At 38.5% G+C, this 26700-nt stretch overlaps 1 protein-coding gene across 2 annotated transcripts in view; it reads right to left on the reverse strand.

The window, feature by feature from the left end:
- MLLT3 (MLLT3 super elongation complex subunit) overlaps window positions 1–26700 on the reverse strand; it is a 266342-nt gene that overhangs the window by 47714 nt on the left and 191928 nt on the right. For both annotated transcript variants that reach the window (XM_026506456.4, XM_026506457.4), the window contains exon 5: window positions 24142–24843. In XM_026506456.4, the coding sequence (XP_026362241.1) occupies window positions 24142–24843 (702 nt within the window). The remainder of the gene's footprint in view (window positions 1–24141; window positions 24844–26700) is intronic.

Raw genomic sequence — 26700 nt, forward strand, 5'->3', positions numbered from 1 at the left:
CCCTTGTGGTTACGAACTTAAATCTTTTGTATTTTTCATTCTTCTGCATATACAATAAACATTTAATTGCATGGTTGCACCTACTCAAATGTGATGGTTTAATAAATACTTAACAACAAAATTAAGGTTATTAATTTAAAGCTAATCTATCATGATAATTTTGCAACCTGAGAAAACAGAAGGGGGAACAATAGTTCCTTTTTTATAGTATACGAGTGGTATTTTACCAGTTCCAATAATTTCAAGAGCACATATAAACATTAGAGGGAATATAATCATATTTCATGATCACAAAGACAGCAAAAACAAGGTGGTCGTATAGCTTTCATGTTATCATGGCCCTGCACAGTCCCTATAGGAAACAGGGAGGCAGAAATTTCTTTCACTTCAACATCCTGTTATTGAGATTTCTCTGAAAAGTATTTGCTTTTTTAAAATACAGAAGCAAATGTTTTGGGATTTTAAACTCTGACATCCCTCTGCTGTCTCAATAAAAGATTAATTTGTGGTCCTTGCTTTCTTTTGTTATATTTGTGGTTTAATACTCTTCGTGGTTAGGATCGGTTAAAAAAAAAAATCTCAGGTCATTTTATGGGAGTTTTCAAGAGCTCCTCACTCCTTGGCTACCTTATATCTTCAACACAAAGACAGGTAAAGTGCAATCTAATTTATACAACTTGCTTTCTTTAGCCTCCAATGTATCCCAGGATTCTGCTGTATGACCTCATTTGTACAGGGGTGCTTACTTACACCCTGAACTGTGTGCCTCTGGGAGGACCAAGACTTGTCTTCATAGTGAACTCTCCCACTCACTGTGGCCTGTCTACTGCACCTCCATAAAGGAGATGTATATAAGACTCCTTAACTATAAATACATGAATTAGTTAAGAGGAGTCTTTATTGTAAACACATAAATACATATACATAAGTATAAATAAATCTTTGCGCTGTGACTCAACATTTGTTGAGAGCCAAATGCCAAGCACAGTACAAAGAGCTGAGAAATCAGAAACTTAAGAGACAGTTATCTGTCCTCAAAATATTCCACCGATTGGGAGAAAAACACTCTCACATGAGAGAATAACAACTATTGTCAAAGCATACATACTGTTAATGGAGGGAGCACCAAGGAGAGAGGGATGAATTTAGGCGGAGCAGATAATTTAGAAATGCTTCAAAGGAAAGGTGAACATTAACCAGGTCATAAAAGACCAAGGGTATTTCACTAGGGCATAAAATAGCAGGGAATGATGTAAGAACTGAAGATTACTAGTATTTTAGGATCACTACCATATAAGGGGGAGCTAAGAAAGCTGAGGTTGGAAAGGTCATATTTAAGAGGTCTTAAAAGCGATACTTAAAGAAAAAAAAAAAAGACATCCTTGAAGAATACCATGGAACTAAACCCATTCTTTTGAAAACTGGTTAGGCAAAAAAACCAAGCACCATGTTTGACTTTTCATGTACAAACTGTACTGTTGGTTACACAAAAGGCAGAAGGGGGAGAGTTTCTCTTTACAGGTGAATTCTGGCTGATAAATGAAGAATGATGGAATAAAAATACTGTCAACTTGCAACCCTTAATGAATAACGCATATAGGCAGTAAGCATCAATGGGTGCCAACCTCACAAAAACAGATTAACCTCACTTTACACATCACCTTTTCATCAGGACTCCTCATGAAAGGTACATAACTCTACCCAGGAAACAGTCTGGCCCAAAACTAAAACCAAAACTAAAACCAAAACCTAACCTAAATCTGACCGTGCTTCTGATTTACAGAAAATACACCACAAAGATACTATCAGCACAATCTAAACTAAGAAACTCCAGAAGACAAACAGCCTAGTGGTTTTTTTCCTTGAACTTTTATATGAAGAAAGAGAGATGAGGGAGAACCTATAGATTAAAAGAAACTAACAAGACATTTTTACACATTTCAAGATGCAAACCTTGTTTGGATCCTGATTCAACTGAACTGTAAGAACAAAATTTATGACATTTTGATTCTATTGGAAAATTGCCCAGAAATTGGATACTAAAAATTATTAGTTTGCACAGATGTGATATTTTAATTCTGCCTTTTAAAAATCCTTATCTTTTAGAGATTCACACTGAAATATCTGTGAATGAAATAATATGACATCTTGGATTTCATTTAAAAATATAATAGGGAAGGGCTAATGGTGCTACAGTTGAAACAAACTGGCCTTCAGTTACTAACTGCTGAAACTCAGTGATGGAAAAATGGCGGGTTCATTATACTATTCTGCATATTTGTGTATAGTTTAAATTCTCCATTAAAAAATATTACCAAAAAAAAATGGGCGCCTGGGTGGCTCAGTCAGTTAAGCATCTGCCTTCAGCTCAGGTCATGATCTCAGGGTCCTGGGATTGAGCCCCACATTGGGCTTCCTGCTCAGCAGGGAGCCCGCTCCTCCTTCTCCCTCTGCCTGCTGCTCCCCCTGGCTTATTCTCTCTCTCTCTCTCTCCCAAATAAATAAAGTCTTACAAAAATATATTACAAAGAGGGAAAAAAGGCAATGCTAAAGAGAATTTGGTATTTAGCCCATATGAGATCTAAAGTTCTGAAACAACGAAATGCTGTATGAAAACAGCAACATTAAAGATAATATTTTGGAAAAGACCCATAACACCAGTTTAACTAGTTATTTTACATCCTTTTGCATATTTCCTTCCAGAATTTGTCTGTGTTTCAGATCGCTATGTAGAGAAGGGCCAGGGAAAGGAAAGAGAGAGGAGACAGGAAGAATTACTCAGAAGTCTCCAACCTCAGTCAAGTTGGGTGATGAGAAGCTGAGGAGTAGCAGCAGAAGGGACAGACTCACAGACCTTTCAGGAGCAAACCTGACAAGGCATCATAACCTACTGAAATGAGATTAAAGAGAAAAGAAATAATTTTCATAGTGCCAATCATTACCTAAAATTATGTATCTCCCCTCAGTAGAAGGTTAGCTCTGTGCCTGTCTTATTCATTGTTTCATTTACAGGGGCCAACAATACAGAAGAGGCCCTTAGTAACTGTTTGTTGAAAAAAACATATTCAATAATAACTGATATTTCTAACTTGGGTTAATAAACAGATGCTGTATATATAAATTTAATTAGGAGACACAGGTGTTTGGGGATAATAGGTGGAATTGACTAAATATATTCAGCTGCTAATAACAGACATCTGAAAAATGAACTAAATGAGGGATTTACTTTCATGAGAAATGAGAATGAGAAATCCAGTGTGACAGACAGAACAATAGGGCAGCTTCACGATGTCATCAAAAGTCCAGTCTCTTCTTGTACTTTGTGCTCCTTTATCCTTAGGATATGCTTTTCACAATATGGCTGCTAGAATACTAGCCATCACATCCAAGTTCCAGGCAAGAAGTAGAAGAAGGGAAAAGGACAAAATGGTACATGCCAGCTGAGTCAGCTCCTTTTAAAGATGTTTTCCTGTAACTCCCACCTAATAATTTCCATTTAAATCTCATTATTCAGACTTACTCATATGATCATATCTATCTGCAAGGAAGGCTGGGGAAAATGTTCCTACCATTCTTACTACCCCAACAAAATCAAAAGTTTGTCAGTAAGACTAAAAGTAGAATAGATAATGGAATAAACAACAAGCAGCATCTGAAATATATGTAAGTTTAGATCGAATCCAATACTTAGCACACAGTTTCTACATAAGAATCTGGAAGGCACTGGTGACCTTTCCAGTGGTACTTCTAAGAAATTTCAACAGCAAAAGCTGGAGAATGGGAGCTTTTGAGATATCTGTCAGTGAAGGGAAGGAAATGAAGGGACTACATCTGAAGAGCATCAAGGTTAATCTGAAAGTGGGAGGCGGGTGAGCACAGGTGTGAGGCTGGCTGTTCGCTAGGAGGGAAGCTCTCCACAAGTACACTTGTAGAGAGACTGAGGGCAACAATACAGCACACAGAGGCAAATACTGAAGATACCGGAAAGCAGGCGGCAGTAGGATTCAGATTTCATCATAAGGATTTTTAATACTAGCTTGTCCAAGGAAAGGCTTCATTTATTAAAAAAAAAAAAAAGAAGAAGAAGAAGAAGAACTGAGGGCAAATGTAAATAAGGTTTTGAATGCTCTTTCCACTTTTCATTATTAAACAATATTAAGACTTTTGATTTGCCAGATACTTAAATGAGTCATTTTCTGTTTTTAGCCTAGTGATATTTTCCCCCCTGAAATACAGCAAGCCATGATTATGCCGGTTTTTAATTTCCCAGAGATAATCGAGGATGACCAGGGCACAAAGTCTATCAAATTCTTCCACCAAGGAATCTCTGTAACATACACTGAGACTTCAACAATACCCTCACTGAGATAAGACACCTCACTGAGATAAGACCCCGGCTATTTCAGGTGGCATTCCGCGGGGGATATGAAACGTGAGGTTCATTCATTCAACAGAAGGGCACACATTTAAATGCAGGGCCGAGAAATGACACCAACTGTATGCCTGATAAGCATAAACGACCCATTAAGAACCACTTGGTAATATTCAAATGGAGAGAGTTTGGGACAGGAAGCCAGGGACAGCTGAGGGGCTGTAAACTGTTCCAACCGGAAGTGATAATGACATGCCAATTAGGGACCTGCAGGTTAGGACCCTTTTTCTTTTTCCCCAGCAATGATAGCTCCAAGGTCTTGGGAAAGTTATGCAACTTGGCTTCAGGTTCTCCTCTGCAAAATCGGAAATTTCTGAAGTCTCTTTCTGCTTTAAAATTCCTGTGATGTTTTTAAATCATGAAGTAAACGCTGCCTTAAAGACAGTTGTTCACGGTTTCTAAATTTGGTCTTAAACCTTTCACCGAGGGCATATTAAGCCATGGTGGGTTTTCTAAAGAAAAGAGAGACAACAGAACTATTAATACGATGGGGATAAAGAGATGGGAAACCTAGGACACACCACTTCCTTCCTTCAAACCTTTGTTTTGGGGAATAAACTGTGAGACTCAATGGTTTTCTTATACAAAACAAGGAAGACTGTGCGTGACTTATCTTTACAAGGGGGAAGGGACTTGTTGCAAGTCTGAGAGCTGCTGCGCAATGAAAGCAGGCTTGGTAAGCAAGAGTAAAAGCATCACTTGGGTCCAAGGCTGTCAGATAACCTAGCACTTTGAAACAACCCATCACAAGATCAGCAAGAAGTGTGATGTTAACCTTTAATTTAAAAATTCCTGGGAAATAATAAGGAAGGGCAGGAAGCTTGAAAATACACTGAACACTTTATAACCCTGAAAATGTGTCAGGTCACCTTGAGCAGAATTTGTCAGATACTGAGCATTTTAAACTAGGGTGGACTTTCAGCAAGGCTATGCTTTGATTCCTAATATAATCTAAGGTTAGGTCATTGGAGATGTCACTGGAAATGACTTTTTAAAATTTTTTTTAAGATTTATTTATTTTAGAAAGACAGAGAGAGAGTGCATGTGCACATGCCAAGTGTGGGGGGGGGCAGAAGGAGAGGCAGAGGGAGGGAATTAAGTAGACTCCTCACTGATCACGAAGCCTAATGCAGGGCTCAACTTCATCAGCCTAAGATCATGGTTGGAGTCAAAAATCAAAAGTCAGATGCTTATCTGACTGAGCCACCCAGGCGCCTCTGGAGATGACATTTTACAAACACATGCAGGAATTAAAAAAAAAAAAAAAGAAAACAAAAACAAACAAACAAAAACTATGACCATGGATTATAAATCACTAACTTCCTAGACTGTACTTTGCCTCTCCCATCTTTGTGAGAACATTTACCAACACCAGGTCTTCACAGGACACAATGCATCAGTTACCAAACAAAAAGTAAGTCTTTGTCTATGACATAATTAATATTTTTGCTTGACCTGATACCTGAGTGACGGTTTGCATCGAAAATCTCATTATTATTAAAATCCACATTTTACAGTTCCAGCTGAACCTATCTAGTCTTTTGATTTCAAGTGTCTGCTGTTGGACCATGCCTCCTGGACTACACCCCGCCCCGGGGCCCAGGAAGGTAAGAAAATTTATTAGCCAGGTATGGCTGTGTTCCAAGAAAAAAAGAGCTTACCTTCCTTCTTTTTTTTTTTTTTTTTTTTTAATTAAGGTAAAATGGGCATACCATATTCTATCAATTTCAGATGTGTAACATAGTGAATCAACATTTGCATACATCGTGAAACGATCGCCACAGTAAGTCTGGTTACCATCTGTCACCATACAGTTACCACAATGTTACTGACTATATTGTCCATGCTGTACTTTATATCCCCATGATTTATTTATTTTATACAGGGAAGTTTGCACTTCTTGATCTCCTTTATACATGTCACCCTCCCACTGCCATCTCCCCACCCCTCTTACAATGACCAAATTTTTCTCTGCATCTATGAGTCTGGGTTTTCTTATGTTTTGCTGGTTTTGTTTTTTTAGATTCTACATATAAGTGAAATTATTTGGTATTTGTCTTCCTCTGATTTACTTCACTTAGCATGATACTCTCAAGGTCCACACATGTTATTGCAAATGACAAGATTTCATTCTTTTTAATGGCTGAGTAGTATTCCACTGTATATACCTATACCACATTCGTTTATGCATCAATGGACACTTAGGTTGTTTCCATATCTTGACTGTTATAATGAATGCTGCCATGAACATATGGGTGCATATATCTTTTTCAAATTAGTTTTCCTTTTCTTCAGATAAATACCCATGAATGGTGGAATTATGGGATCATATGGTAGCTCTACTTTTGATTTTTTGAGGAACCTCCATACTGTTTTCCATAGTGGCTATACCATTTTGCCTTCCCATCACCAGTGCACAAGGGTTTCTTTTCCCACATCCTTGCTAACACTTGTTATTTCTTGTCTCTTTAATAATAGCCATCTGACAGGTGTGATGTGATACCTTGTTGCAGGTCTGATTTGCATTTCCCTGATGATTAGTGAGTTGAGCATCTCTTTTGTGTCTGTTGGCCATCTGTGAAGCTTCTTTGTAAAAATCTCTATTTAGATCCTTTGCCCATTTTTTAATTGGACTTTTTAGTTGAGTTGTAGGAGTTCTTAATATATTTTGGATAAACCTTTTATCAGATATATGATTTGTAAATATTTTCTTCCAATCAGTAGGATGCTTTTTCATTCTGTTGATGGTTTCCTTTGCTGTACAGAAGCTTTAGTTTGATGTAGTCCCAATAGTTTATTTTGTTTTTGTTTCTCTTGCCTTTGGAGTCAGATCCAAAAAACATGGCTAAGACTGCTGCTGAGAAGCTTGGTGTATATGTTTTCTTCTAGGAATTTTATGGTTTCAGGTCTCACATTCAAGTCCGTTAATCCATTTTGAGTTAATTTTTGTATATTGTTTAAGGTAGTAGTCCAGTGTCATTCTTTTGCATGTAGCTGTCTGGTTTTCCCACCACCGTTTTTTGAAGAGAATGTCCTTTCCCTATTGTACGTTCTTGCTTCCTTTGTCATAAATTGTTTGATTCTATATCTGTGGGTTTATTTCTGAGCTCTCCATTTTGTTCCATTAACCTATGTGTCTGTTTTTATGCCAACACCATACTGTTGGATTATTATAACTTTGTAGTATAGTTTGAAAACAGGCAGCATGATACCTCCAGTTTTGCTCTTTCTCAAGTTTTTTTGTATATTTTGTGACTCCATTTAAGTTTTAGAATTATTTGTTCTCATTCTGTAGAAAATGCCATTTGAATTTGGATAGGGATTGCACTGAATCTGTGGATTGCTTTTGGTATTAGGGACATTTTAAAAATAGTAATTCTTCCAATACATAAACATAGAATATCTTTCCACTTATTTTTTAACCTCTTCAGTTTCTTTAATCAATGTCTTGTAGTTTTCAGAGTACAGGTCTTTAACCTCCTCGGTTAAATTTATTCCTAGGTATTTTTTTTATGCAATTGTAAATGGATTGTTTTCTTAATTTCTCTAATAGTTTATTAATGTATTGAAATGCAACAGATTTCTGGTCATTAATTTTGTATCCTGCAAATTTACTGAATTCATTTATTCTAAATGGTTTTTTTGGTGGTGTTAGAGTTTCTATATATAGTATCATATCATCTACAAATAGTGATGGTTTTACTTCTTCCTTTCCAATTTGGATGCCTCATTTCTTTTTCTTGCCTAATTGCTGTGGCTAGAACTTCCAATACCATGGTGAATAAAAGCAGAAAAAGCAGACATCCTTGTCTTCTTCCTGACCTTAGTGAAAAAGTTTTTGGCTTTTCACCACTGAGTATGGTATCAACTGTGGGTTTGTCATAAATGGCCTTTATTAGGTCGAAGTACATTTCCTCTATACCTTTGTTGAAAGTTTTTATCACAGATGGATGTTGGAAATTTATCAAGTGCTTTTTCTGCATTTATTGAGATGAGCACATGATTTTTCTCTCTCATGATGTTAATGTGATGTATCACAATGATTGATCTGCAGATGTTAAACCATTCCTGAATCCCTGGAATATATCTCATTTGACCATGGTGTCTGAACCTCATAATATATAGCTGAATTCGGTCTGCTAATATCTGTTGAGGATTTTTGCATCTTTGTTCATCAGGTGTATTTGGCCTTTAATTTTCTTTCTCTGTGGTGTCTTTGTCTGGTTTTGGTTTTAGGATAATGCTGGCCTTCTAAAACAAGTTTGGCAGTCTTCCTTCCTCTTCTATTTTTTGGAACAGTTTGAGAAGGATAGGTACTAAATCTTCCTTGAATGTTTGGTGGAATTAGCAGTGAAGCCATATGCTCCAGGACTTTTGTTTGTTGGGAAGTTTTTGATTACTGCTTCAATCTCCTTACTAGTATCTGGTCTATTTAGATTTTCTATTTCTTCACATCTCAGTTTTGGAAGATTATGTTTCCAGGAATTCATCATTTCTTCTAAGTTGTCCAATTTGTTGGTGTATAATTGTTCAGAGTAGTCTCATGATCCTCTGTTTTTCTGTGGTATCCAGTATGAACTTCTTTCATTTTTTATTTTATTTAAGCACCTCCCTCTCTTTTGGGGGGGATAGTGGTGGTGAATCTAGCTAAAGGTTTGTTCATTTTGTCAAAGAACCAGCTCTTAGTTTCATTGATCTTTTCTGTTATTTTTTTGTCTCTATTTCATTTATATCTGCTCTGATCTTTATTATTTCCTTCCTTCTACTAACTTTTGACATCATTTGCTCTGCTTTTTCTAGTTCCTTTAGGCATGAAGTTAAACTGTTTGTGATTTCTCTTGTTTCTTGAGGCATGCCTGTATTACTGTGAACTTTTCTTTTCTTTTTTTTTTTTTAAGATTTTATTTATTTATTTGACAGAGACAGCCAGCAAGAGAGGGAACACAAGCAGGGGGAGTGGGAGAGGAAGAAGCAGGCTCCTAGCAGGGGAGCCTGATGTGGAGCTCGATCCCAGAACGCCGGGATCACGCCCTGAGCCAGAGGCAGACACCTAACAACTGCGCCACCCAGGCACCCCTGTGAACTTCTTTCTTAGAACCACTTTGCCACATCCCACAGATGTCTGTCTGTCTTTCTTTCTTTTTTAAGGTTTATTTCTTTATTTGGGAGGGAGAAAGTCGGGGGAGGCAGAGGTTCAGACAGAATCCTGAAGGAGACTCCCCAGTGAGCACAGAGCCTGACATGGGGCTTAATCCCAGGACTCTGAGATCATGACCTGAGCCAAAACCAAAAGATGGGCACTTAACCAACTGAGCCACTCCCCCCCCCCCCCGATTTTCATAAATATTTCTGTTTTCATTTGCTTTTGGGTATTTGTTTGTTTCTCCTTTTACTTCTTTTTATGACCCGGTAATTGTTCAGTAACAGGTTGTTTAATCTCAATGTATTTGTGGTTTTTCTTTTTTCTTCCTGTAATTGATTTGATTTCAATCTCCCTGAGTTTACCGAGACTTGTTTTGTGGCCTAACATATGGTCTATTCTGGAGAATGTTCCATGCGCACTTGAGAAGAATGTGTATTCTGCTGCTTTTAGGCAGAATGTTCTGTATACATCTAGTAAGTCCATAAAGTCTAATGTGTTGTTTAAGGCTGGTGTTGCCATATTGATTTCCTATTTGGATGATATAACCATTTATATGTAAGTGGGGTATTAACGTCCCCTACTATTATTGTATTGCTGTCATTTTCTCCTTTAGTTGTGTTAACATTTGCTTTATGTATTTTGATGGTCCAATGTTGGGTACATATATAAATGTTGTAACTTCTGGCTGGAATAACCCGTTCATCACTATGTAGTTCCCCTCTTTGTTTTCTATTACAGTCTTTGCTTTAAAGTGTATTTTACCTGATATAAGTATAGCTACAACTACTTTCTTTTTATTTCAAACTGTATGGAAGATCTTTTCCCATTCTTTCATTTTCAGTCTGTTATGTGTCCTTATTTTTGAAGTCAAACTCTTCTAGGCAGTATATAGGTATCTTTTTTTAAAATCTATTCAGCCACTCAATATCTTTTCATTGGAGCATTTAGTCCATTTAATTTTAAAGTAATTATTGATAGGTATGTACTTATTGCCATTCTATAAAGTTGTTTTTGTACTGTTTCTTCTCTTTCTCTCTTTCCTTGTGGTTTAGTGATTTTCTTTAGTGATATGTTTAGATTCCTTTCTTATTTCATGTATTTAGTTTAAGTGTTTGCTTTGTGGTTACTATGATGTTCATGTATGTCATCCTATGCGTGTAACTATTTTAAGCTGATAACAACTTAAATTTGAACACATTCCAAAACTCTACATTTTTACTCCCCCATCCACGTTTTGTTTTTTGATGTCACGTGTTACATGTTATATCTTTTTATGCATCCCTTAACTATTGTAGCTTTAATTGTACTACTTTTGTCTTTTATCTTTCATACTAGCTTTGTAAGTGATTAATCCATGACCTTTACTACATATTTACCTTTTCAAATGAGATTTTTTACTTTAATTTGTCTTCTTGTTATTAATTAGTGCCATTTCTTTTCAACTTAACAATTCTTGTAAAAGCCAACTTAGTAGTGATAAATTCATTTAGCTTATCTGGAAAACTCTGTCTTTCAACTCTGAATGGTAACCTTTCTGAGTAGAGTACTCTTGGCTGGAAGTTTTTTCCATTCATCACTTTGAATATATTATACCACTCCCTTCTGGCCTGCAAAGTTTCTGCTGAGAAATCTGCTGATAGCCTCGTGGAGTTTCCCTTGCATGTAACAATTTTTTCTCTTGCTGCTTTTAAGATTCCCTTTGTATCTTTAACTTTTGACAGTTTGATTATAATGTGTCTTGATATGGCTGTCTTTTGATTCATCTTACTTGGAACTCTCTGGGATTCCTGAACCTGGATGTCTGTTCCCTTCCCTAGGTTAGGAAACTTTTCAGCCATTATTTCTTCAAGTAAGTTTTCTGCCCTTTTCTCTCTCTCTCGTCTCTTTCTGGGACCTCTGTAAAGCAAATGTTATTCCACCTGATGTCCCACAGGTCTCTCAAGTTATCATCATTTTAAAAAAAATCTATTTCCAGGATATCTGGGTGGCTCAGTCAGTTAAGCGTCTGCCTTTGGCTCAGGCCATGATCTCAGAGTCCTGGGATCAAGTCCCATATTGCGCTCCTTGCTCAGCAGGGACCCTGCAAATCCCTCTGCCTGCTACACACACACACACTCTCTCTCTCTGACAAAATCTAAATAAATATATATATATATATATATATATATATATATAATCTTTTCCCTTTTTGCCACTCTGATAAGTTAATTTCACTGCTTTGTCTCCTAGCTCGCTGATCGTGTATATTACAATTCAGTTATTATATTCTTCAGCTCTGTGACTTTTGTTTGCTACTTTTTTGTGTGGGGAGGCGGGGTGGAGAGAGAGACAGAATCTTAAGCACGGAGTGTGGAGCCTGACACAGGGCTCAATCTCACAACCATGAGATTATGACCTGAGCCAAAATCAAGTCAGATGCCTAACCAACTGGGCTACCCAGGCACCCCTGTTTGCTACTTTCTCATATACTCTATCTTTTTATTGATCGAAGTTCTCGCTGTGTTCATCCATTTTTCTAAGTTCAGTGGGCATTTGTGACTGTTAGTTTGAATTTTTTATCAGATAGATGGCTTATCTCTGTATCATTAAGGTCATTAAGGTCTTCTTCTGTGGTTTTTATATTATTCTTTGATTTGGAACATATTTCTCTTTCCTCATTTTGCTGGATGCTGTGTTTGTTTCTGTGTATTAGGCTGAACAGCTACCTCTCAGTCTTGAAGGTGTGGCCTTGTGTAGGTGATAAACCTTCTCATTCAACATTGCCCTAGCTCTTGGGTGTCTCTCAAACCTTTGTGATTTTTTAAACTGCCTGATTTATTCTTGATGTGTCCCCATTGTTGAGGTGTGCAAGACATATATCAGTGTTCCAAGGGAAAGAATCTCATTTAGCACCTAGTTTCAGGCTGACTGGGAGATAGACCCTCAGGGAGGAGCTTTTAAAGTATGCAAATATGTAGTCTTATGGGGCTGCAATTTTAAACCCTCCTGGCTTCCAGACCAGAAGATCTGGAGGTGTCCTGCACGTGACAGCTGCAAATATCAGGGCTCTAGACAAATGTATAAGCTCCTTTCTGGGAGGTCTTGTTGAGCTGTAGTGAGGCCAAGATGGTTTAAAAGAATGGTCTCTCCCTGTTTACATTCCCTGGAAGTGCCTCCCTAGCCTCTAGATGTATGGGAAACCTGAAGCCTTCCTCTTAGGCTGAAGCTCCATTCTAAGTAAAGAAGTCTTTTTCATAGGAAGACTGGGGTTGTGTTTAAGTCTGCTGTCTGTGCAGTGCCCTGGGGGTTGCTGTAGTCTGCCAAGAACTGTCTGATTATTACATTCTTGTGGAGCTCAGGACTACCCGCCCCCTTGGCCACCAGGGCCAGGTGATCAAGTGGCATCCTCTGTGTGGACTGCACGTGCTCACTGGCTTTATGTAGGCAGCTGGAGGTGGGGCGCACTCACCAGCTTCAGAAAGGCAACAGCAAAATGTCTTGACTGTGCACGTCTGTAGACAAGGAATATAATGGGAGAGTGCCCCTGACTTTGGGCTGGGAATGGGAGAATACCATAACTACTCAATGCCTGCCTGCCCTAGCCAGGGAGTGTGGGAGTACTACAACTGCACTCTCTAGCTTCAGCAAGGCAGCAGGACAGTGCTGCGACTGCTCACCCCCACCTGTCTTAGCAAGGCAGTGGGAGGGTGCCACAACAGAGCTCGCCTACCTGTGCTAGCATGGTAGTTTGAGCGTGCGAAAATAGCGTCCACTAGTGCCTCCATCTCCAGGGAGAGTTTCAACTGTCCCCTGCCCCTCCAGCAGATACTTTTAGATTAGCAAATGAATCTCCTGCCTACTTAGGCACTTTTCAAACTGCTCTTTTTTGCTGCATCTCAGAGTGAATAAGACCACATGCCAGCCCTTTCAAAGGGGAATCTCAGTTTCCTCCAGCCCTTTCGGCCAGACATTTTGGGGGCTTATCTTTCCAGCACAGATCCCAAGGGCTGGGGCACCTGATGTGAAGCACCAACCCCTTGCTCCCCCAGAAGAAGCACTGGGTGGGTTGAGACCAAGTCTTCGCCTCTCCTACCTGTCTTGATGTGGTTATTTTATCTCTTTTTCTGGAGAAGCAGTTCATCTAGTTTTCAGATCTTTTTCAGAGGGAAATGGTCCATATGTAGCTGTAGATTTGGTGTGTCCGTGGGCAGTAGCGAGTTCAGGAACTTCCTACGCCATTATCTTGTAGAAATCTGAACCTACCTTCCTTCTTCAGATCCTTCAGGAGTACAACCCTTAGATGATGCAATAAAGTAAATGGGACCTCTCCCAGTAACATTGGCCATGTCTTGTCCCAAGTGTGAAGCATCTGATACAATCTAGTAAGACGGTACACTGGTGAACAAGTCCTTGGACAGACTCCAAGGTAGCACAGCTCTTCAATACTTTCTGCAATTCTGCTTCTTAGAAAATGTAAGGATGCATAGAAGCATGAGTTGATCATCATTTTGGAAATCACAACCAGGTCTTCTTGCTCCCTGCTATTCATAGCCAGGTATCCAAGTATTGTAGCTACATCTTATTTCTTACTCTTCCCCTTTTGCTGAACTGTGGCACCATTACCTAATCTTCCCAACTAGATTTTTTTTCTGGAAAAGGTTTTATCAGTACCACAGGGGTCTTCACTTGATGTTATTTCTCTCTCAATAAGGTTTAATTGGTGGTATGGTGCAAAAAAGCATGGGGTTTGGCATTAGTGAAAACTGGATTCAAATTCTAGCTCTGTCACATCCACATCTGTAAGATGAGAACAAAACCTATCATATACATTACATGGGTTAACAAAGGGTATCAAGGGGCACCTGGGTGGCTCAGTTGGTTAAGGGTCTGGCTCTTGATATTGACTTGGGTCATGATCTCAGGGTCCTGGGATCAAGCCCCATGTCAGGCTCTGCAGTCAGCGTGGAGTCTGCTTGTTCCTCTCCCTCTGCTCCTCTCTCTACTTGTGTTCTCTCTCTCTCTCTTTCTCTAATAAATAAATAAATAAAATCTTTTTTTAAAAAAAAGAGGGTATTGAGTAACAGTGTCCAGCACACTCCTAGCAAGAATAGAGTTTGATAAGGCTTCCTTCATTCCTGACAAAGCAGTCTGACAAATTCGTGGCAGGATTCACTTTTACGATCTCCTTCATTTTCAGTAAGGACAACAGAGAATTAGCTATTTTTGCCATCAGTTCTTTTTTTTTCAAGTTGTTTCCTCTGATCAAGAACGGCTTGTCCTGCCTACTCCACCCCTCATCCCTTCTTATTCACGCTTTTCTTTCTTCCAAGCTCAGCCTAAATTCTAATTTTGTACCATCTGTACCATCTGACACGGTGTTTATATGCAGGAGTATCTACCACATAAATATTTTCAAATGTTACTGAACATCACACTAAAGTAATTAAAAAATATTTTAAAAAATTATACTTGTTTAGAAGGAAATGTTTGTAGGTACGCAAAGTGATATAGCAGTTTATCATATGTAAAAAAAATAAAAGAGCCACAAAATAAAGCACGTGTCAAGAATTTAAATTTTTTGAAAAGCAGTACCATAATTCTAAACACGAGGTCCCAAACCAGGACACTCTATCTATCTATCTATCTATCTATTTATTTATTTATTTATTTATTTATTTATTTAAAATAACATCTTCCGTGATCACTGACTGGAAGAACCAATATCATTACAACATCCATACTAACCAAAGCATTCTCCAGCGTCAATGCAAACCGTATCAAAATACCAACAGCATTTTTCACAAAATTAGAACAGATAACACTAAAATTTGTATGAAACTATAAAAAAGCCCAGATAGACAAATTAATCTTGAAAACAAAGAAAAAACTGTAGGTGTCACAATCCTACTTTTCAAGATAGACTACAAAGCTGTAGTAAGCAGAACAGCATGGTACCAACACAAAAACAGATACATAGATCAACGGAACAGAAGAGAGAGTCCAGAAATAAACCCAAACTTTTTTATGGTCAATTAATCTAAGAAGACAAGAATAAACAATGGGAAAAAGTCTCTTCAACAAATGGTGTTGGGAAAACTGGACAGCTATAGGCAAAAGAAAAGAAGTTTGAAAAGAAAAGCTAAAGAAACTGGACCACTTCCTTACACTATTCACAAGAATAAACTCAAAATGAATTAAGGACCTAAATCTGAGACCTGAAACCATAAAATTCCTAGAAGAAAACATAGGGAGTAATTTCTTTGACATCGGCCGTAGAAACATTTTTCTAGATATGTCTCTTCTGGCAAAGGAAACAAAAGCAAAATTAAACTACTGGGATTACACCAAAATAAAAAGCTCTTGCACAGGGAAGGAAACCACCAAAAAAACCAAAAAGGCAACCTCCTGAATGGGAAAAGATATTTGCAAATGATATATCTGATAAGGGGTTAATATCTAAAGTATGTAAAGAACTTACACAACTCAATACCAAAAAGAACCAAATAATCCAATTAAAAAATGAGTACAGGACCTTAACAGACATTTCTCCAAAGAGGATCTCCAGTATCCAGATGGCCAACAGACGAACATCAGGGAAATGTAAATCAAAACCATGAGGCACTGTCACCTTATACCTGTCAGAATGGCTAAAATCAAAAACGTAAGAAACAAGTGTTGATGAGGATATGGAGAAAAAGGAACCCTCATGTACTGTTGGCGGGAATGCAGACTGGCAGAGCCACTGTGGAAAACAGTATGGAGGTTCCTCAAAAACTTAAAAATAGATTACCATATGATCTAGTAACTCTACTACCGGGTATTTACGGAAAGAAAATGAAAACACTAATCCAAAGATATCTGCACACCTATGTTTATTGCAGCATTATTTACAACAGCCAAGATGTGGAAGCAGCCCAGGGAACCACCAACAGATGAATGGTTGTAGAAGATGTGATGTGTGATGTATACCACATTTTCTACCACAGTGGAATACTACTCAGTCATAAAAAGAATGACATCTTGCCATTCGCAACAACATGGATGGATCTAGAGAGTATAATGCTAAATGAAATAAGTCAGAGAAAGACAAATACCCTATGATTTCACTCATATGTGGAACTTAAGAAACAAATGAAGAACAAAGAGAAAAAGAGAAACATAAAAAAAGCAGTCTCTTAATTACAGAGAACAAACTGGTGGTTGCCAGAGGGGATGTGGGTAGGGGGATGGGTGAAATAGGGGAAGAGGATTAAGAGTACACTTATCTTGATGAGCGGTAATGTATAGAACTACTGGATCATTCTGTTGTACACCTGAAACTAATTTAACACTGTATATTACTCATACTTGAACCAAAAAATGGTTAAAAATATATATATATAACATCACATCACATCTGAGGATCTCATACATTTTCTTTCATGCCCAAGAAAGGCAAGAAAACTTCCTTTTCTCTGTGTCACCAATTCTGAATATTTCTCCCTATCCCAGGGCCCCCACATCCCCGTCTTCTCTATCCTCAGAATTCAAAGGCAAAGTTTGTTGACCCCAAATATGCCAGTAAATGCTTTTCCATTTTCTCCTAATAGAAGGATCTTCGACTTTATCTGGGAACATCTCACTGTGCAGTCACCTTTAGTGACCTAAAGTAGCCTCTTAGGGGTGATTTTTCTTTGTGGACCTTGACACTGCCTTGAAAGTTCACAGCCATAAATTGTTACCTACTGAGAACAATTTCTCAAACTTGATTAAATAATTACATAGACACCAAAAGAAAACCACCCTCTGACCTATGCCATTGCATTATCTTGCCCCCTGATTCGCAGAAAGCACAGCCTACATTTTGAATAACTTACAGACAGTATAACATGGAATTACAAAATACAGCCAGGAGATTCAAAAAGAAGTGATCTCCGAACTGTGGGACACCATTTGTTATTTGGTGGCACCTTCTGGGAAAGCTTGATATTGCAGCTCAGCTCTGTTAAACATAAATTACTCGCAAAAGCAAGGGAGAAAATTCTGGGAGCAGGGAAACAGTGCTGATGATGTAATAATGTGAAATCCAGAGCCATGAGGAGTCGGCCGTCCTTGCAGCAGGCATGTGTGAGAAGTCAGAGACTCCTGGCATTTCAAACCTCCTCCCTCACTTCGGGCTACGGGTGCCAAACCCAGCTCTAAGGACAAACTGTCACTTCCTGAAGGCTGTTGGTAAAAGCCCAAATCAATAGGTAGGTCAAAGAAACATGACTCATAAATGGAACAAGACTACGACATCAAAGGCTTTCACAGCAGAGAGGCCAATTTCATGAAAGCCCATCTCTGCAAATGTAATGTGAATTCACGGGAAAATCAGATTTGCTTCATTCCAAAATTCCTCTTGAGTGAACTCTCTACCAGTGGGATCAAATTCTGGATCCACCAGCTGGCAACTTTGGGCAAGTCTCTTAACCTTTGAGCCTCAGTTTCCCCATCTATAAAATGGGGATAATAAGTACCTATTTCATAAAGTTGCTCTGAGGGTTAAGTGAGTTAAAACGAGTCAAGTGCTTAGACTGGTGACTGGCACATAGGAAGCACTCGAGGCGTGTTTAACTACAGCCATATGGTCTCCCTATGGTATGGTAAGGCTGGCCATGCAAAGACCAGGTTGAATCACATCTGATTTCGTGTCTAAAGATGACAGATGAGACAATAAGGTAAAGATCATGGGCCCTAGAATAAGAAAGAGTAGTGCAATGAATTGGAGATGCAGCTCTCTTGAAGGAGGCTCATGGAATTTATTGAGAGATTTGATTCAATACAAATAAGTAAAAATGCAGAGTTTTGGCAATTATTGACGATAACCAACTCTGCAATGATAAAACCTCCTGTCTGTCCACGCCCTCAGCTACCGAAAGGCTTCCAAGGAATTATTTAATTTAAAAACTGAGAAACAATTTAGGCTGAGTATGGTACTCAAACAGAAAGAGAGGAAGCCCCTAACTCTGTCTTAAAGTAAAAATCTCTTTTAACTGCTCCAAATCCTTTCTTGGACTAAGTAAAGTGGCTGAATAAATGAACAGTCGATTGGCTGGACCATCCCCTCCCCTCTACCCATCACATCTTACACAGAAACACAAAAGCATTTGAAAACAAAGTCAGGTGAAATACCTCCATGCACCCAACAAACTTTCTTTCCTACTGTTTTAATGAAAGTTCCGCACTGCGCTGAATCTATCCGAGGAAGAACTGCAATCCTTCAGGTATGTTTACCTCCAGTTATAAAATGCAGAGAACAGGAGTCCAGAATGAGACCCCCCTTTCACCCCCCCCCCCCCCCAGGCAGGGCAGCCCTTTAATGAATGGCCTCTCCAGCTGCTCGCTCACCATACTTACAGACTTTACAGCTCTTGCATGTGCTGGAATTACAAGTCATTAAAAAGCCACTTTGCAAACACAATAAAGACCTTCTTCTCTGACTGCCACAACCTTCCATCACATAAAAACCTAAGGCCAATGCTTCAACAGCAGGACGTTTACTGCCGGCTCCAGACAGTTTAAGCAGGGCAAGGAACAGGGTGGGGTGGGAGGAAATGAGGCACAACAAAAGAAGGGAAGTTTCTTTTTCCTTCTTTTTTTCTTCTCAAAAGAAACTTGGGCTAAGGTGGTTTGCAGTCTTTATCCTCTAGCTGAACCACCGCCCACCATCTGATGAGATGCCATCTTTTTCCCTCAAAGAAGATTTTATCCCAGAAAACACTGGTGAACAAAAGTATCCAAACATAGGATTACAATCTCCTTCCTCACACTGCAGGCTGAAGTATGCAACATTTTACCAAATGCAATCTGCCCATTTTCAAGGAAAGACAATTAAAACTTTTAACGACTGTGCTTTTAAATTACAATTAAATCTCTACAAAGCACGGCAAAAAGCAAAGGCAATGATAAGGAAATTACTACCATAACCAAATCTGATTATAAATAGTTATTCCAATTTTAGTTTACTCTTTTCCCTTCCTTCTCTGCTATGAATACCAAACTTCTTCATATCACAAAACAAAATCAACTCCATAGACTTCTCTTCGGAAGCTGAATTATAGGAAAAACAAAGCCTAGGAAATTACAGGAAGTGCAATTGATATTTGGGTTCTTTTAAATTGTCAATTAAAGTCTAAACAAGTTAATACGAACTCCAATTATAAATTTTTAGTTGACACTGATAAGACCCTCACCCTTCCAGCTGCACTAGTAAGGCCACTTTCCATAAATGACCATTATGACCACGAAATGATAATTTCCTAAACCAAGGACAGTTTTACTCTAACGGGAATTACCTAGGTCCTTGGAGGTAAAATATTCTTCATGCTAACATTTACGTACATAGCAAAACCATGCTCTTATCATGATTTCTGTATTTGCTCAATGCTCACCCACTATAAACCAGTCCTTCTGCCTCCTTATCCACCCGCCTTGTAACGCTTGAATTCTACAGGGGAAAAAAAATCACTGATGGACTTACATGTGATAATATTAAATTTCTTTAGAAAAGATAAAACACTTTTTTCTTTTCAAACAGGGAATGCAAAATGTATTTAAAAATGACTCCGTGTAACATTAACAATAACCCAAAGGTAAGTCATTTCTTCAGCTGTCTTCCTTTAATAGGAACAGCAATAAAAAAACAACGAAGTTGGCTCCCTGACGCAATGTGAGCTGTGTTCTTGTCCTTCACCTATATGAATTTAAAAGCTAAAAGACCCTGGGAAACTTTGGCTTCACTTTTGACTTAAAACTTAGACTCTTCATCCTGTATTTGTCCAGTTACCATGCAACAAATGCATATCAATACCAAGGCCATATTATCTCAAAACAAAATTCAGAGCAATAGGACAAAGACACCAAGTCCTTTTTTCCCCTTAAAAACATATAACCCACACCCTTGAAAAAGGACACTAGAATTCTACGGTATTTTTGAAGAGGAACAAATCTCTTCCAAAGCTATAGGTTATCAAGATTTCCAGAAGCCACATCATACATAATCATAGTTAACTAATATTTTTTAGTTAATGTGCTACGTACTTTCCCCAGACTCACCATTTTCACAATCCTACATAGTAAACACCATTATGATCTCCATCGTACACAAGAATTGACTAAGAAATACAGAGGGTTAAAAACATTTGCCCAAGGTCACCAGAAGAGCTGGGCTTCAAAACATAGTCTAAAACCACAGTACAAACTCCTTTAATTACTCGATTACTTGACTACCTACCTACCTGCCTAAGCACTTAACGATCCCTCAAAAAACATATAGGCATGGATGTACTTCTACTTTTCTATGCCAAGTATATAAAAATATTAACCAAAAAGAGCCATACAAATCAGCGATCTGAGCTTCCTAATCCATCTTAATAATACTGATTTTATTTTTATATAAAACCTGAATCTACCTTAATTATGGAAAAGCTTCTTTAAAAAGTTCTTCCTTTTAATTATAACTAACGTGTACTGAGGTAAGATGTGTACTTCACAGGCTTACCAGGTAAATAATCTTTTCTCCCTAGCCCTTCATCATTTTTTACACTGTTTCAATTTCTTTTTGTCTCTTTCTTCTATTTCAAAGTCCATGATCTCTGCCCGTTGTGTCTAAAATTACCCCACTACCCCATCTGCCATAAATGAACACAAGTCTGGCTCATATTCAAATAACAAAGCTGGAAAGGACGTTAGAGAGATCAGGTCATCTTATCACACTAACTCAGATGCAGACACACTCACCACCAGGACACTGTGAACAGTGCCCCCTGAAGTTGGGCCTGTCCCAAAGCCGTCAAATCCGTTACTGGCCAAGGGCGGATTTGGGCTCCTCGCTGGTCTCCATTACAACGGCCTCTCGTTCCTTCTGTCTTGCCCACAGGAGGGACACCAAGTAGGAAGAAGGCCAAACAAAGGTGATTTCTACTATTGGATAAAGGGAATTTCAGCCCCCTTTTATCTCCTTTGCTCACAGAAAGGTGATTTGGGCCCTGGCTTATCTGGAACCACTTTGTCAATTCTCTTTGTCTCCACCACCTACATGCAGAGAATTAAACCAACAACAGCAACCATAAAAGCACTACTACCAGAAAGCTGATAAAGTACATTTGTTGGCTTTTATACCCGAATAATGCCCAAAAGTCTTTAGAGGCTTTCTCTGTAATGATGTGCAGAACCCATTATAAAAACTCCTATAACAATAACCAGATATGTGGCTCTGATGTGTCATGAATTGTTTCTGAAAACTTGCTACCTATTGTAAGGAATTACAATTCTAACTCTTCGCTCTAAAAGATTTTTTAAGATACTGCTTTGAATAAATATACTAAGTTGAAGATGAAGTTTATGAAAAGCCGTATCTTATAAATCATACATAACAGGGAGGGAACAAGAGAGAAAAACAAGAACACACAGAGTTACCTGAAGACAATGATTTGTGATAATTTCATGTAGAAAGAGCTTTGCTTTACAAATGTCATTTGATCTTCTCATAAATCAGCAAACATTCAAGAAAGATGCCTTTCAGAATGTGACCATGACCTACTATAAGGAATACACACATCTTATGAAATAAAATTTTTACAAACCATTACTTACCCATACTAATTACAGTGTATTCTGATTTTTTTTTTTTAATACTGCTGATGACATACTAAATTGGTTTCATGGCTCACCAGTGAATCACAAGCCACAATCTGAAAACCTCTGCTCTTACAAGAATCACAACATGTCAGAATATGGAAAGACAAATTTGCTAAACCTAACAATCTTGATAGACTAATTACACCCCAAGAGGCTCAATGAACATTTTAGGGTGATTTGAAATAAAAGTCAAACATACAAAAAAATTTCCAAATACTATCTGCATTAAGAACAAATTTTAAGAAGGGCCTAAGGAAAAAGCACAGGAGAAAAAATAAATGCTTGAGATATTGGAACAAACCTATTAGTTCTCATCTCCATTCGATAAACTATCACTATAAAACACTTACCAAACACTGGGACAAATTACCCCAATATCTTGTATTTTATATGCTACTCTACTGCCTATGTGATATTTCCTATTAAAATTTCAAGCTCAGGGACGCCTGAGTGGTACAGGCAGTTAGGCGACCAACTCTTCGTTTCAGCTAAGTTCGTGATCTCAAGGTCGTGGGATTGAGCCCCACGTTAGGCTTCACACTGAGCATGGAGTCTGCTTCAGATTCTCACTCCCTCCCCCATCTCATGCTCTCGCTCTCTCTCTCTCTCTCTCTCTCTCTCGCTAAAATTGATAAAGTCTTAAAAAAATTTTCAAGATTAGCTGTAGAGAGTAGTGAGGAAGGAAGCAGTCTCTCGACAAATGGGGATCAGTACTAACACCACGTCCTAACCTTGGCTGCCCTTCTACCCAGTGCAAATACAGAAGAGAAAATCTGCTACTAAGTCCCCCCACCTCTGGTCAGCATTTGAATCAGGAACATGCGTACGGTGAACCCCGGTGAAAGAAAGAGAAATATCTCAAATTGCCAGCAAGTTTTAGTCAGACATCTTCCTCGATCGTCATTTAGAAATACTGACAAGCCAAAGTAAGGTGATTATTTGGACTGATTGTGATAAATAAGTAACTAAAGAAGGCAAAAATTTATAACAAAGTGAACATGATTTCACAGTAAATAATGTTCATTCTCCAGAAATGGAATGGAATACCTTTCAAATTACCAATAGTTTTGTCACTAGAAGCATTAAAATTTCCTACACCGGTGTGAAATTAGAATAGATTACATGAAAATCACTTCCAACTCTGCAAAATCTGTAATTATTAGTTTAAATCTCAACATCAGATAACATTTACGGAGGGATGTTAGACGGTCAGATGATCTTTTAGGCATCCACAGAAGATAATCCTACCCATCAGCAAAAACATAATGAAGATCACATTCTCCAACCCCTCCCAAATCAAAGGCTAGCCAATGAAAACAAAATTAAATGTTTCATTTTCAAAATACCACCACCTGATTTCACAACCACATATGTAAGTCAAAATCTACCAAATTAGTCATTTTAAATATATATGGTATATTGTGACATCAATTAAAATTAAACTGTTTGAAAAAACACTATTACCAGCTTTCCATCTTTGTAAACAAATTACTTCAATGCACCGACCAAAAAGAACATTAGAACCGCACCCCAATATTTTCTAACTTTCTCTTTTAAATTTATTTTCTCATATATTCAAGTTTTATTGCATTCTTCTCACTTTCCTAAATCAGCAATCCCCGAGAAGCATAGTAACTAAGCTCTAATGAGCATCTCAATTTTTCTGCTGCTATTCAAATGGTCCGTTATTATACTATGGAATGTATCTTTCTTTTAACAATTTAAATCACTGCCCAAATGTGTGCAGATTCTTTAATGATTTCATTTCCTTCTTTCCATTAGTTTAGGAAATTCATCTCTAGGCACTTCCATGCTACCATTTTATGGCTCGGCTGCCATTTTCTTCCCCTGCTCTTTATCCTGCAGCCACGTGACACAGACCCTGAACATTAGCAAGGAAGGGAGGGAAACCAACAAGGCTACTCACGTCAGATTTGGAGGACATGTTCTCCTCCACGTCGGAATCGTTGGGATCCACGATATCATCAAATGGCGGTAAAGTTGATTTCTTCTTCTCGGAGGTCTCACTTTCAATTTTGACCTTTCCCATCTTGACGTGAGATTTATCTTTTATCTGTTTTTTGTCGGCAGAACAAGTGAGTATCAGTGGTGGCGCGCTAGAAAAACTTTTAAATAAAGCCTCTGAGCTACTCTTTTTCCTTTTTTTGGCTGAGAGTTCTTCGGAATCTGAAATGGGGGGCCTTTTACTGGGAGCCTTCTTGTCTTGCTGTCCACTGGTGATGGTGAGTAAGTTACTGTCTGGTTTTGGCTCTTTTGACATGGGTTTCGGTTCCTTGAAGGCCATCTTAGGAACGATTTTTTCTTCTTTCAGTGGTTTATTTTCTTTGGGTTTCTTAGAGGATTCTTTGGAAGATTTGTTGTGATCCCTGGAAGGTTCTTTGAAGGCACTTTTATGTTCTCTGGAGTCTTTAGAAGGTTTTTCCTTGTGCTCCTTCATTAATTTGTGAGGCTTTGAAAAACTGGTGCTGCTGCTGCTGCTGCTGCTGCTGCTACTGCTGCTGCTGCTGCTGCTGCTGCAACTGCTGCTGCTGCTGCTACTGCTGCTGCTGCTGCTGCTGCTGCAACTGCTGCTGCTGCTGCTGCTGGTGTGGATGCTCCTGTTAGGGTCCTGCAGAAACGGGACAAGAAGATGCGACTCAGAGCTGCGGAGCGGCCGCGAGGCGCAAGCCAGCTTCCCGGCACGGGCCGCCTACCCGAGAAGGATCTCTCTTTGATCGCTCTCAGATTCGCTGCAAGAGACACCCAGAGCCTTGGTCTAACAGGTGGGGACGGGGTGTGTGAGGAGCACCGTGAGCGAGGGCCACGATGGTCCAGGAATTCGGGGAGGCCAGCTGTCTGCCTCATCAGGACAAGCGTGGCGCCCTAACCATCTCAGTTCAACGCATGTTCGCGGAGTGCCTGTTCTAGGAGATACGCAGAAGGAGAACACATGGCCCCTACTCTTAATAACTAGGATGTAGCTAGGAGTCATGCTGGTTCCAAAAGCCACCGATAACGTGCTAGGACAACAAAAACAAGGGGGTAATTGTGTTGGGGGCAGGAGACAGGAAGAATGCAGAAATTTATGGAGTGTTCAAACCTGAACTAGGTACTCAAGGATAAACAGGTAATTACTAGGAAGAGAAGAATGAGAAAGTACTTGGAGACTAGCATAAACCACAACAATGAGGGATCAAAGCTCAGATGATACTTGGGGAGCAGCGTTCAGCCACAGCAAAGATTGAGAAGGAGGCAGAAAAAGAGCAAAGGGTCACAGAGTGAGGCTGGATAATCTTAATTTTAAATGGCTTTTTAATATAAAGAATCACAAGACTCAAGAAAGAAAATTCTCAATTTGAAATAAAAAGCATTATTTTTTGCTATCCAAATTTCAACAGTTAAGGAGTACATCCCTTTTCACTAGCAAAAACATAAAAAAATAAAAAAAAAAATTAACAGAACAAAGATTTTACCTAATAGTTATTAAATGGACGGAAAAGTCTTTAGTAATTACTGTTGGGCAATGATGAGGAAAGAGTTCATCACTGCCTATTCCATTCTAAATGTGTTACCTATTTTTTCACTCACGTAAGTACCTCAGAATATATAACCTACATAGAACCTATTTAGGAACAAAATTTAAATCCATACTTAACATATTTGTGAACCTCTACCATTAATACTAAGAATAAGAAACAGAAGTAGATCCTTGACATGCAAAAATTCACACCAATAATATAAAAGAAAAGCTCGTCTTGCTTAGTTTCACCTCCTAATGGATCCAATGACAAATAAATGTCCAAATTCTCAACCAGAATTTACATCTCCGTGGTTTGCTTATTATGCTGTACCTCTAACTCAGCCACTTAAAATCAGTTACGTGTAAGCCAATCTTGTACCCCTTCAATATCTAGCATGATACAGAAAAGATACTGGGCAGGGGCTATGCTTTTCACTAAAATGAACAATACTTTTAGGGTCTTTGCCAAAAAAAAAAAAAAAAGCATCTGTATGAATAAACATCAGAAAGTAATACTCAATGTAAAGGAAACAATCAACAAAACTAAAAGGCAACCTACAGAATGGGAGAAGATATTTGCAAATGACATCTGATAAAGGATTAGTATACAAAACATATAAAGAACTTATAAGACTCAACACCCAAAAACCAAATAATCCAGTTAAAAAAATCGGCAGAAGACATGAGTTCACAGACATACAAATGGCCAACAAACACATGAAAGGATGCTCAAAATGACTCATCATCAAGGAAATACTAATCAAAACTACAATGAGGTATCACCTCACACCTGTGAGAATGACTAAAATTAACAACACAGAAACCAACAAGTATTGACGAGAATGCCAAGAAAGGGGAACCCTCTTATACTGTTGGTGGGAAGGCAAACTGATGCAGCCACTGTGGAAAACAGTATGGAGATTCCTCAAAAAGTTAAAAATAGAACTCCTCTATGATCCAGCAATT

This window comes from Ursus arctos, unplaced genomic scaffold (assembly GCF_023065955.2).
Source record: "Ursus arctos isolate Adak ecotype North America unplaced genomic scaffold, UrsArc2.0 scaffold_18, whole genome shotgun sequence".
In the NCBI taxonomy this organism is placed as follows: Eukaryota; Metazoa; Chordata; class Mammalia; order Carnivora; family Ursidae; genus Ursus; species Ursus arctos.